Below are 13,385 nucleotides of genomic sequence, written 5' to 3'. Positions count from 1 at the left end.
CGTAACAGTACTTTTCCTTTTTTTTCCTTATTTCTCCTTTTTCCTTTTTAACTATAGCCTTTGAAACAACTTTTACCAATTCGAAACAAGTTTCAAGTCTTTCTACTGAATATTAAGTTTATTTAGTTCATTTTTTTTCAGTAACTACTACTTTTTTCAGTAGTTAATTTCTTGTCTTATAACAATCTTTAGTGTGGTATATCGATTGATACAAGCTTGGATCGTTAATTATATGCTAGTTTATCCTTGATATCATTATGCTAAAACCCACTTCCTTTAGAAGTTAACATTAAAGACGTTTGTTTCCTGTTTGTTATTCAGTTTGATTTGAAGAGTGATGTGTGAAAGATACGTATTAAGCTTTAATTAATTTTAATTGAATAATTTAAAATAAATTTAAGTATGTAAATGTCTTCATTATTATCTGTTTTTGAAATAAATCACTAAATTGCAAAATAACAGTTTAAAGTTAATTTATGCCTACGTTGGAATTTAAGGAATTCTCTATTAAAGTAAGATAAATAATTTAACAATATTATTTACTTTTTAGACCCTACTAATTTAGTTATCAATCAAAACTTAGAACTTTTAATTTCTATTAATTTTTATTAACTTTCGCTAGATATAACCGATTAAATTAATTTGTAAGTCGATTTTCTTATCAGTTATTCATAATCATTACCATATTAGTTGGGTTATAAGCCGAGAACACGATTAATTATAATACATTCAACGAAAGGCGGTGGTTTATTAATAAAAAAAATTTAAAGCTTTGATTTGTATCATTAGAACGTTTAAAGTCACTGGACTCGGGATAAATGGCGCAATTTATTCTTTTTTTAATTTAAACGGCGCAGATTAAGATTATTATAGAGTTTATGATCATGTAATTAATGATGTTAATTACTGTTATTGTTATTTAGACTTTATAATGTTTTCTGTATATTTTAATGTTTGATATGGTTTTTAAATTAAAATTAAAAGAGATATTTGTGTGAAATACGAACTTTATTTGAAAATTTCGTAATAACAAATTTCAAATTCAAAAATTATTATGCATACCAAGAATTATTTTAATTGGTGTTAATTGGAAATCCAATTTTTAATTAAATCAGAAAATTGGTCGTTGTGTTAAAGAGGAAATTTTGTAACGTTGTAACAAGGCAGTTGTTAACGTTTAAGAAGAAAGTCATGCTTGATGTAGAAGTAGAACAACTTTAATTGTTGTTACTTGGAAATATACGAATTGACACCAATTTAATGTAAATCCAATTTAATCTAAATCCAACTGGTTCCGAAAAACGTTTTAACGTAGATACTTGGAGAGAAATGGTCGGTTTAATATGTATGTGTAAAAATTTTCTTTAAGTACCGTTAAAAAACGTAAAAAAGCTAAATGGAAAGGTTAAAAATGGAAGACTTTGTGATATTAATACATCCTGCATGATTTATTCATCAGGTATACTTGAATACATTTTATTGTAACATATAATTAAAAAGAAAAAGCTGACGTAATGAAGTGAGTTTTAAAGTTAGAAATATGTCTCCAGCTTTAGTTTACTAGCTCTTCCGCAATTTCAATGACTTGGTCCCAGAAAATATTCTAAAAGTCTCGTTAACAGATTTGATGTTGTGAACGTTTCTGAAACATGCCTGAATAGTGATATATCCGATAATTTGCTATCTGAAGATAGAGCAAATCTAGGTTCATTTAAACTCTTCCTTTTTCAACGAATGGAATGAAAATCCACATCGACCTTCACTCCTAGACAAGTTTTTACACAAAATTTTGGATAATGCAGAGTCTACCTGATGCTGAATATTACATGAATGGACTTTTTCCATTAGGACAAATGATTATTATCATTACATATGAAAAATCAGGCGTTATTTTCTTTAACACTGATCACATCTCTAATCCATTTACCAAATTTCACCGTGCAGTCCAATGCTCTTAACGAACATTAATACCTTGTTCGGTGAAAGGTCATTCAGATCTTTTGAGGAGATAAACTGCGACCCAAAAATCGAGAATCTGATACGGTTAACAGCAGGGCAGTGGCATAAAACATGCTCAACCGTCTCTGTTTCCTCCGCACATAGTCGGCATTCAACATCCCAATCCAACAAGTTGAGGTGTGCTTTTAATCGGCAGTGCCCAGTAAAAACACCCATTAGAACTTTTATGCTACTACGGGCAAGTCCTAAAATATTCCCGGGTTTGACAGTGGCGACGTTAACAAACACCTTAGCATGTCTCATTCCAGGAGAACTGGTCCACAGTAGGCGAAGTCTCTCTTCAGCCCACAGTCCAATCCTATATTTGGCTATCGCAAATGATATAGCAACTGCTGGTTCCGGCCCCACAAACGCTTCAGCGCTGCCATCTCGTGCTAGCTTATCTGCCGCTTCATTGCCAGCAACCCCAGAGTGACCCGGGACCCAGATCAGAGACACTCTGTCATCACAACTCAGTGTGTTTAACGTTCTCTTACAATCATTAACCAGAGCCGACACCGTTTTCACGGCTAAAGAAATAGAATTTTATTAACAACTTACAATGCTTTTGGATATACGCTACGTCTAGACTGTATAAAGGTTGTTCTCCTTTTTCTTTCTTTTTTCTCTTCCCCAACTATCTTCAATCATCCTCTCGACCGGCTGCATATGGAGCTCTTCTCGGCTGTTCCGTACTCTATCTTATCGTGTCTTTCCTGCAACGATCTGGAGGTATTTAATTTGGACCGCATTAACCCTTCCGATGATCCTTCTATTTGCGGTCCAGCTTTCACTGCCATAGTATAGGCTCAATGAATACTTTATAAACACTTTTCTTCGCATTCCGGTTTACTTCATCCTTTCCAAACCACACCAACTCAGGGCATGATAAGCCTCGCTAGCCTTGTCTACTCTGTTCCTGACCTCTTCAGTAAGGTTACCCGTCTGGTGGATTGTCGTGCCCAGATTTTGATAACTGCTGATTTGGATGAGCAGTTGACCATCACATTCGATGTGGATGTTATAATCAAACACATCGAGCTTCTCCTTTAGAGTTTCTAATCACTCGAGTACAGCATGTTACAATTTCCTTTCCGAGTCTGCGTTGAGGATTACATCGTCTGCATATAATGGGGATGTTCCGAAGTTTCTGTTCTTCTCTTGCATGTCTTCACCACTTCATCCATAATAGCTACAAATAACAGGGGGGATAAACTGTCTCCCAGGCTAACATCTTTTCCAAGACTAACATGGTAGAGGTCTTACCGTTAAGCCTTACCGCTTCCTCCATTTACTGGAACATGGATCTGATGGCGTGGATCAGTTGTGGAGGAGTCCCTTTCAAAGGCTTTGAGATTAAGAAATCAGGCACTGATTAGATTTAAATCAACTATGAGAGATGACTAGACTAATTATAAAATTTTGCAAAACTGGACTATAGTCCAGTTGCTGCTATAGCAGCAATTCGCAAAGAAAAGGTCTACTTAAGCATAGTAGAAGATAGGTCTGGTAAAGTCTTTATTCAAAGTTAAGAATCCTAGCATGATTTGCCGCTTGTTTTTGTTCTGGGTGAAATGTGTTTGAAATGTAGGGATCACAGGGAATAATACATTAGTATTAAAATGCTGATCAGCGTAGATGGAATGATAGAATCCACTTACATACTATCATGGGAGCAGCGAACTAAGGACTTATTTTTATGGATACCCAAACTCAATCGATATATGTGCTTAATACTCGATATTAAGTATGTAAGAAAAATCTAGAGATCAAAAGAGGTAGGCCTAGGAAAAAATTGTTCCCGGATATCTATGTAGAGATGAAGAGGAGGCGACTGGGTGTAGATGATTGGAATGATAAGGACCGTTGGCGGTTGGGATGCGAGAAGCGGCAATAAAAAAAGCTGCAAATACTCACCAAATAGAATAGAAGAAAAATCTTGAAGATTAACCTTCCTGGTAGGGGTAACTAGCACGTACGAAATTATCAAAAATCTAGACCTGATGTGCAAGACAACAAAGTTTATACAAGAATATTACAATCAGAAGTCAGAGGTGGATTGGAGAAGTACACAACTATAATCAACTCGTGTTCATTTCTCCGCACATTAAAATTCTACAGAGTCCCTATTCGGAGCTTGAAGGCTATGATTTGTACTTAAACACGATTGAGATCTTTGGAGATGATCCGGGAAATGCCCATATACATCTGAAAGTGGATGTTGGGTGAAAAGTAGTTCTGATATTTGTTAATCAAAGATTTGGAAAGCGATAACCTACACTTTCTCTATGTTTCGGGTTTGAGAAAAAAGCAGAAATTGTGCTTCAGAGAGCTATTACGTTGGCATGTACTATTTTTTACCACCTCTAAACCAAATGCTAATCTTGTTAAAGTAAATATTTACGGACAATGGAATCGGACTTCTGAAGAAAGTGAACACCAACACCTTGCGGGTGTTGGGTTGGGTTCATCAATCAATCAAACCGTGGTTTAGCAAAACTACTCAAAACTTCGTTACCGCTATGACAACTTGACTGGTTCATCACTCTTTGCATTGTTGCACAACTTTGTTAGTGTAGCGATCGTTGGTTATCCATAACTGTTTCTGTATCTGTATTGGTATCTATATAATCAGTTTATAATTTGTTTCCATTGTAAACAATTGCGCTAACACAAAGTTTCTATGCTATATCTGCTTTATTTGATTTAAATTTTTCATAAGTTTAGGTTATCCGGTTATATTATATGTATATAGAATATCCACTTAATAGTATTAATTTATCCTTGCGAAATCTATTCACACAAATTTCCGTGCAAAAAGAACCTTATAATTTCTTTTCGTCTGTATATGTATAGCAAATGTGATTCGTCAAGACGTGACCATCTGCTTTATGCTATCTATATCGATATCTCGCAATTTAACCTCAGCCTTCTGATTTTGATCCCTGAACCAGAAAGGTGATGCTTTCTTAAGTCCATAAGTAACAGCCCAGATCAATTTCAACGCTTTCGCCGACGTTGTTCTGTTCGTCTCATTAATTTTATTAAAGCAGTGTGTCGCGTACTGTTTTCCTCTTGGTTATCAGCATGGTAAATCAAGCATAACATAAATTTTGTACGTGTTCAGTATAGTCCTATGTAAAGGTCTAGATATTTGTTAGGTCTGTATTATCTCCAGAAAAACCTTATGGCACTGTCATCTTGATAACCAAGAGCAAATCGTGTGCATACGCCACAACTTTTGTCACTTATGTTGTATCGTTCACTTGTGTAAGATAATTCTATAACAATACCTCTAAAATACAAACATCTTTTTGGGCATTCTTTTATTAAGTTTTGTTTGCTGCTTTCACCTTGATAGTAGCTTTTGAGGACTTATCAATTTATCTAGGCAATTTTCTTAACCTGATATGTTAATGATGATTTCCGCCATATATTTGCAGACTCACACTTTTACTTCTCTCCATACCTATCTCTTAAAGAAAGTCTTTAGTAGAAAAGAAGAATCTATTGAACTTGATGAACTCTATAGGGAGCCTGTCATGACCTAATAGAGTGCTGATTGATTATAAATCGAGCCACTAACCCACATACATGTAGAAACAGGAAAATGAATTTCTAAAAATAAAGTATTTAAGATTTCGTTGAAATCTAAACACTTAACCTTCAACTTCACCAGACTTTCTTGGTCAATTTCATTACGTAATTAAAACAATTCTTGAAATTACAAACTTCCTTTCTATTTATTAATCCATCAATAAAATAAAATAATTTTTCAAATTCAACAAAATTATATTGTAATGATTATGAGTATTACTCAAATTTAGATTGATATCTTTAATAATTATAATTCGTTGGGGCACTGACTTTAAGTTTACGTTCACTAAATTTCCTTAAATTAAATTTTCAATTATTCATTCAGTAAAAAAAGCGACAAGAAACCCGTTTGAGCAGAAATTACTAAAACGGTGAACGCCTAACATGTACCCCAAAACAGAAAATTGATTGGCGTTTAGAAAACGGGGTCGAAAAACTTATCCCCTCAAAATGTAAACGTAGAGTGGCGCGAATTTCACGTGGCCGTTAGCCGTTGTCGTCGGTTTTGAAAAGGAATAGAATAAAGCTAACAGGAAGAAAAAAAATAGTAGTCTGGTTACGCACAGAAATGCATCGGACCAAGGCCGTTTCGGCATTATATATAAATCGAAAGAGAAATTGCGGCCCGGTTTAATAATTATTAACCCGGCAGTATGGGTGGCGTGAAGTTTTGTGGTTTATTCCTAATGTTCGCGTTTCTGTTAACAACGTTCGTTGAAATTACCATAGCTCAACAGCAACGTCGTAAGACTCCGAACGGTGGACGTAGAAATAATGTGTGTAGAGAGTTTAAGGATTATTATAGAATTCAAACTAGTAGGAATTGTTTTTATGATCCTGCGGGGGAATTTGAATTGGTATGTTCTACTTCGATGAGGAATTTTAACAATCTCGTTAATGTTTATCTTTTTTGTGCTATGGTAAAAAGTTTCATTCAGTTCTTTAATTTAATAAATGGAGGAATTAAACTTCTTGTTTAATTATTCTTATTATTGAAGTTTTGAATTTTGGTTTATTCTCCAATAGTTTTAGAACCATAATTATTTCGATACTTATTTAAATTTTCCTTTTACAATATTAGCAAATACTAAATAAAATAGAAAAACATACTTCAGACACCCAATTACATCGATATCGAAACGAATAAATTTCCAATCGTTTTCGAAAGGTTCACGCAAACAAGGTGGTTCGTTCAAAAACACTTTTATTTATATATTTATTTTTACTTATTTATTCGTGCTCTAATTCGCCACGTTTCGATTGTGGCTTTTCTTATCGTTGTTAAAATCATTTTTTGTCATGCTTAACCAATTTATTTTTTAGTAACATAAAATAAAATAGAATTTATTTTCTTTTAGCCTGAATTAGTAGGTAGAGCTGGATATCCCTTAGAAAGACACACATTAACTGCCATCGATGGTTACATTACAACAATTTTTCGACTCCCCAACATTAATTACCCTCACTCAAATGGGCAACCCGTTTTTATTCAACACGGAATTTTATCAAATAGTGCTAATTTTATTACACACGGAAATGTTTCTTTGGGTAAGAACGAAAACGTATGAAGAAAATAAATCTTAAAGTAATTTTCTTGTCAATCAATTAGGTCTTAACCACTAATAACGAATTTATAACCGTATACGTTTCTTATTATAATCCCGCGTGCTTTTCTTAACCTATAATTTAAAACATAACTCGATAAATTATCAAGGACTAATAAGTTACTTATTTTTTCTTGTTAAAATCTCGGTATTGTTCGTTTAATACTTTAACATTTCGCCTAGCAGGTAATTTGCAAAGGTATTTCTTTACGCTTAACGCATACACACTTTCTCACTTATATGCGTGCTTTTAATCACTTTTAATCGCGTGCCTATACCGGTACTGTTTTACATATCATTGCATTCGATCGAAACGGGGTCGTTTAAAACATTTATTTAAATTAAAAAAACCATAAAAAAAATTTTTGTAGCTTATGTTCTTTGGAATGCCGGATACGATGTTTGGATTGGCAACTTTAGGGGTAGCTACTATTCAGAAGGACATGTCAATTTAACAACTTACGATAAAGAATATTGGGACCACAGGTATGTTATATTGAATAAGATGATTAGAAATTATGCAATGAAAGTAAATTAAATAACTCGTTAATGCTGATGTGATTCTAATCAAAGTTTTTCTCTGGATTTAACATTAATCAATTCTATAAACTACATTAACGATAAGTTTTTGGAAAGTTTAGAAAGAAGTAGAGTGTATGAAAATGGAATAATACCAGAACAGAAAATCTGAACCACACTTCAAAGACTTTTTGCTGACCACAAAAACGGATGTACAAATACGTTTACCACAGATTGTGTATTTGTAGGTAATGTTCAGAACGTTCAGAATTGTAAAGGGACAATTACCTATATAAGATGAATATAAACTAATTTGGCAAATTAGAACAAGCTAGAGTTATAGTATTGAGTTAAAGTTGCATTAAGTAGCATTATGTTTATGGTATTAGAGTTAGCCTACTACAACTTAATCCTATGCTGTGGTATGCATTAACGCAGTCGTGTGTAAATAAATGTTTATAATGCCAAATTGCTCCAAAATATTCCTATTAATGACGAACAGTTAAAAAAATGTTGAACAGTTCAACGCAGGTTGAATGGTATTGGAAGCAATCGAAAGCCAATTCTTGCTACTGGAATATATTCGGACGCGGTGAGAGCTGTTGAATCGAATGTTAATAAGAACCTATAAAAAATGTATTGGGGCAATACCAGTATATTACCAAATGGCAACGTAATGAATTAAAACTTGAATACAGAAATGAGAAGTACTGGAAAATGTTTACTCCTTATTTATATAGGTAATAATGTAGATTGTGACAGTTCTATGCAATCTCTTCAAAACAACATTACTACATTAGTGTTTGTGGAAATACCTTTGATCGAAAGCCAGCATTGTTGAATAGTAATTTGAAATTTTTGGTTCATAGTCTATCCATCATTTTTGAGAAAATACTGTGTTATGGACGTTTTAGTATAAACTTGCTAAACATCGATGTTTACGATAGCGTACATTAGATTCATCTAAATCGTGTTAGATTTCAGAGCATTATTTGGTCATATATGAGGTGGATGTTAAACTGTCTAAATGCGTTCTGATTTTCAAAATAATAAATGTTCTTTTTGCAGTATATAGATCAAAAAGATATCTTTTTTGAATTATAATATCATTTCTTCATTTGATCACTCTGCGAATAAAAAATCGACCAAAGCATATCTTTCACAATTTACTGACGATTTTAGATTTTTAATGCATTTGATGGATCAAACGAGTGGGAAATTCAAAAGGTCCTAGAAATGTAATTAAAATGAAATTTTTATTATATTCAGAAGCACCGAAATCTTAAGGAATTGTGGAAACTTGTTTATGTTTAACACCATATGTACAACTGGTTTTTTAGGATTAATAAAACCTACCGAGGTTGCCGCCGTTATCATATCATTTTCTGTACAAATTTATTGTATTGTGTACGTATGATTCATATTTATTTACTACTGTCTCACAATTTTGCTGTAATTAATGCACATTCCAAATTGATCAGCAGCTAAGAGTTAAAGTAACCCAAACCTTACCCGCAAAGGGGGGTGTGAGTGTGCTTAGTTTAGAAATACGAGCATCACTGCCACCACAACGTTAGGACTACCACTGATAATTATTAGTAATTAAAGACAACATTAACAGAACAGACATCGAACATAAACAAAGGACCACGTGATACGTGCCGCTGATGTGCTGCTTGAGTGTCAGACAGTGTTGCTCACTGATGGCAGCGGGTGCGAGTGAGACACGTGACCTGCTAGTCGCTGCTACCTGGTTACCAAAATAGAATATGTCCAATTTCACCAGTCGCTGACAAATACTCACCAGCTGGCGGCGACAAGCTCACACCAAGCTGATTGATTGCTAACAGTAGCGGTTTCCACAACTCGCGGCTGGCAAGCAGCCTAGTAGTGTGACCTGCGTTTAACCCGAAAAATCACAAGGTAACTCGTTTAAAAGATTTAGAGCTCAAAATCTTGACAAAAAATAATGGACACAATTTGTTACTTATTGAGTAGCCAGGTGTTTATTTGACTATATTGTTGAGTTTTCGAAGATCGAAGGTTGTTAAACCATCTATATTATAACATTATTATTTCTTCCTTGGGAAGCGTACAACCTGCATCTCGATGATCAATATGGATACCGAAAATCGCAGTCCAGCAAAGTTGCTATAAACAAGACTCGAGAAGAAATATGATAAGTACAAACTCTGTTATGCTGGACGAACCTTAATAACGCAAAACCAAGGCGTATTCGTAATAATTCATTGTCTCATCGACATGTTGATAAGTAAGATATCGCACAGTCTCATTGGCATATAAGAAGAAAAAGAAATATCTAGGAATAATCTTGGAATGCGATGTGTAGAAAATGAGCTAATGAAACTGCTGGATATGTTGTGCAGGGTAATGCGTTGTGAATGAGGTCTTAGGCCTCCCGCGCTCCGTGTAATCTACGATTGATTGTTTATGGGTGTTATGTTGTATAGATATGGAGTAACTGGGTGAGAATAGGTAACAGCCACTTTCGTGTGAAATTGCGGGGCAGTGGATGATCCTCTTGGCAATGGTACCGGTTTGCTCAACTGTTTCAAGTGATGCATTGCAGATACTGCTGGCAAGCTTACAATGAATTTGGATGTTATGCCTGCTTATCTAGGATATTGGTCTAGAGGAGGAGAGGGAAGATATCGGGTTGGAAGAGAAAAAGGAAATGAAACGATCAATACAAGAGAGATTGATTGGTCAAAATGATTTTCGATTAAGTAATTTTCTAATCTTTTGGACATATCGCCATCGTCTTAGTACAATTCGCTGTAATAAGTTAACCAATTTTTGATTGGTATGCTATTAATTGTAGAGCTTATATTTTCTTATGTTTTTACTTCTTAAGTATAGTCGAGTAGCTGCGATGTGTAGTTCAAATAATTATCGGTATGTAAATATCAATTGCAATATCACAATTTGCAACAACAGGGAAGATTCTATTTCCTTCACCATTAATGTAGTCTAAGTCACTTCAGACTGAGTCGGTGCAATCAGATCATCAGTTTTGGCTAAATATTAACCATAAAGAATATGGATAATATGGAACTTGTTGTGGATTCATTGCCACTTAGTGAACCTCGTGTGGGTTAGCATCGTCCCATATATGACAATTTTGCTTGCTAACATAGTCATTATCCAAAAAATCGCTAAAGATGATTTACCGACCAAAATCTCTTCGTTCCCCGCTCCGAAGCTGGCTTAACGTAGGAACGAACAAACGGCGTTATCTTTGGACATTAACTTTGTGCTCCTGGGTCAGTTGGATCTTATACGGGTACACAACTGCGAAAGTTCGAAACTGGTTCGGGCTCTTCTGCACAGTTTCACGGACAGCGATGATGTAATTAGCCATTAAACATTGCACAGTTGAGTTTGAAGAACTACCACGTCTGCTGTAATATGTGCAAAACGCACGCAATAGTTACCCTAAAAAGCACTCATTTTGATAATAAACTTTTTTCATTTCTATGTGTTACTCAATCGTATAACTTGCCGTGGTGGTTTGGCATCAGTGACTGAATAATGGATCAGAAAAACACCAAAATCAAGAAAATACAGACAAATTTGTTGTCAAGGATAATCAAAAAACCACGTGAATTATATCATGGTGTATACGATAAAAAATCCAACATGTGTAAAAAGGGAAAGACTCTTCGGTGGTGTTACTCTGTCACATAAAAACAACACACAAAATGAGGATAGAAGAAGGAGAAAGATCAATGATGTCAAATGCGAACAAAGATAAGAATAATTGGTAAAAGACTAAGGCTTAGTCACTCCCAATAGTTGTTAAAAAAAGACATAACTGGATCAAATTAATCACAAAATGTCAGAGTGGACAACACCACGTATTGATATAAAATAATCATCTTAGTAATAAGAGTGGTATGGTACTCTGTACCTGTTAATGCTTAAATTATTATATAAACAAACTATTATTTTGTAAATGACAGTTTCTTAAAATATTTAACTTAAAAAATAATATAAAAATTATTATTATTTGTTTCTTTTCATTTTAAAACTATTTTAATATGACATTTTATTATTCTCGTTTAATTCTAAACGAGCTTTTATGTTAATTTGAAATAAAATTATTAAATTAATTACGTTCTCGTATATGTAATTAATTTCATAAGTCGTAATTAATTACGCTTGATAAGTTTGCGTGTTAATTTCTACATGGTACAAGTTGGGTAAGAAACGAAACGGGCTATTACATTTATGTAAAGTAAAAGTAATAAACATGTAAAATATCTTTAAAAAAAATTTAAACGGTTTTCCGTAGGTTTTAACTTTGACATCATGAAAACTCGGTAAAACCCACCACCTTCCAAGAAAGTAACAGTAGACAGTAACAACCTTGGTGTAATTAGGTTTTAACCGAGATATGTCACTTTTATAGTTTATTACTCTCTTTCAACTATGAATTAGTGCTTATAAATGTTAATGCAAATTATGCACTTTCTATTATTTAGTAATCGAAACTATTTATTTCTTTCAATAATTTTTGAATAATAATTTTTTAGTATAGATGAAATGGCGCTTTATGATACACCGGAAGCAATGTCTTACATGACTTCGATAACCGGAAAATCTTTATTTTATATCGGACATTCCTTGGGGACGACGATAGGGATGATGTACGCATCGGAATTTCCTGAAGAAGCCGCGAGAAATATAAAGCTTTTCGTTTTTATGGCACCTGCTTATACATTAACAAATATGATTTCACCATATAAACAAGTCGCTTACACTTTACCATTTTTCTTGGTAATTATAACACGAATTATAAAATCAAATTCAAAATATTTAGAGTTTTGAAAGTTTTAGAAACTCGCAAATGATTTCGATTTAATCCGATTAATATCGCAATCGCAACCGTTAAGATGGATGAGCGAAATTGTTTGTTTGGAATCGCCAGTTTTAATACAATTGTGTGCTCAATTGCATAATTTGTTTTATGGACCTATAACAGGAGTTGGATCAGTACGTTAAAATCTGTTTATTTTTTTATTTTTTCATCATTTTGTTTTGTATTAGGAAAAAGTTCCTGTTTATTATAACGTAGTTCCCGGTGGGACATCTTTAAAAGCATTAACTCAAGCTTCAGCCTTAGTAAAAGGAGAGTTTAGAAAGTTTGATTATGGCATAAAAAAGAATCCCGAGGTTTATGGAACCCTCCAACCACCTGAATATGACATCAAAAAGATTTTGGTACCTACTTATGTGATGTATGGCCAAAATGATTGGGTTGTTGGACGAAAAGTACGTTGAAATAGTACCGAAATTTATTTTATTATTTTAATTTTCTTTTAATAGGACTCGCTAAATTTTTATAATAACTTATCACCAATTGCTCGATATGGAATTAGAGAAATCAACGATGGCGATTTTAATCATTTAGACTTCGTGTACGGCAGGCGCGTTAAAGAATACGCTTATGATCGAATTATACAATTATTTCAAACGTTTCCTAATAGTAAATAAGTTTAAATAAGTATGCATTTAAATTATCGAAATAAAAAAATTCAAAAACTACTCCTTCTCTATATTCTTTATTCAAATTAACAACCCAATTCTAATTGCAACTAAACGATGTCCTCATTTTGTTCTATAATGAACGGTGTATCACAGTTA

At 33.7% G+C, this 13,385-nt stretch overlaps 1 protein-coding gene across 2 annotated transcripts; it reads left to right on the top strand.

Annotated features, from left to right (window-relative positions):
• Positions 1-54: 54 nt before the first annotated feature.
• Positions 55-13,270, top strand: LOC111414405 (lysosomal acid lipase/cholesteryl ester hydrolase-like). Of its 2 annotated transcripts, none has more exons than XM_023045743.2 (7): positions 55-512; positions 6,954-7,143; positions 7,571-7,685; positions 12,275-12,518; positions 12,579-12,734; positions 12,789-13,013; positions 13,068-13,270. In XM_023045743.2, the coding sequence occupies exons 1-7, from the start codon at positions 477-479 to the stop codon at positions 13,233-13,235; spliced, it is 1,134 nt and encodes a 377-aa protein (XP_022901511.1). In that variant the 5' UTR covers positions 55-476; the 3' UTR covers positions 13,236-13,270. The 2 variants fall into 2 exon arrangements, with proteins under 2 accessions (XP_022901511.1, XP_022901510.1); XM_023045742.2 differs by lacking the exon at positions 55-512 and adding an exon at positions 6,222-6,452.
• The last annotated feature ends 115 nt before the right edge of the window (positions 13,271-13,385 follow it).

The sequence above is a fragment of the Onthophagus taurus genome, chromosome 11, assembly GCF_036711975.1.
Source record: "Onthophagus taurus isolate NC chromosome 11, IU_Otau_3.0, whole genome shotgun sequence".
Classification (NCBI taxonomy): Eukaryota; Metazoa; Arthropoda; class Insecta; order Coleoptera; family Scarabaeidae; genus Onthophagus; species Onthophagus taurus.
The sequence above is the reverse complement of the archived record's forward strand: the minus strand, read 5'-3'. Positions and strand labels throughout refer to the sequence as shown.

Bases quoted from the DNA above. Each gene is read 5' to 3' on its own strand.
- LOC111414405 (XM_023045742.2), top strand. From the start codon at position 6,249: ATGGGTGGCGTGAAGTTTTGTGGTTTATTCCTAATGTTCGCGTTTCTG. The intron at 7,686-12,274 runs GTATGTTATATT...ATAATTTTTTAG, and splicing joins AAAGAATATTGGGACCACAG to TATAGATGAAATGGCGCTTT. The intron at 12,735-12,788 runs GTACGTTAAAAT...GTTTTGTATTAG, and splicing joins CTATAACAGGAGTTGGATCA to GAAAAAGTTCCTGTTTATTA.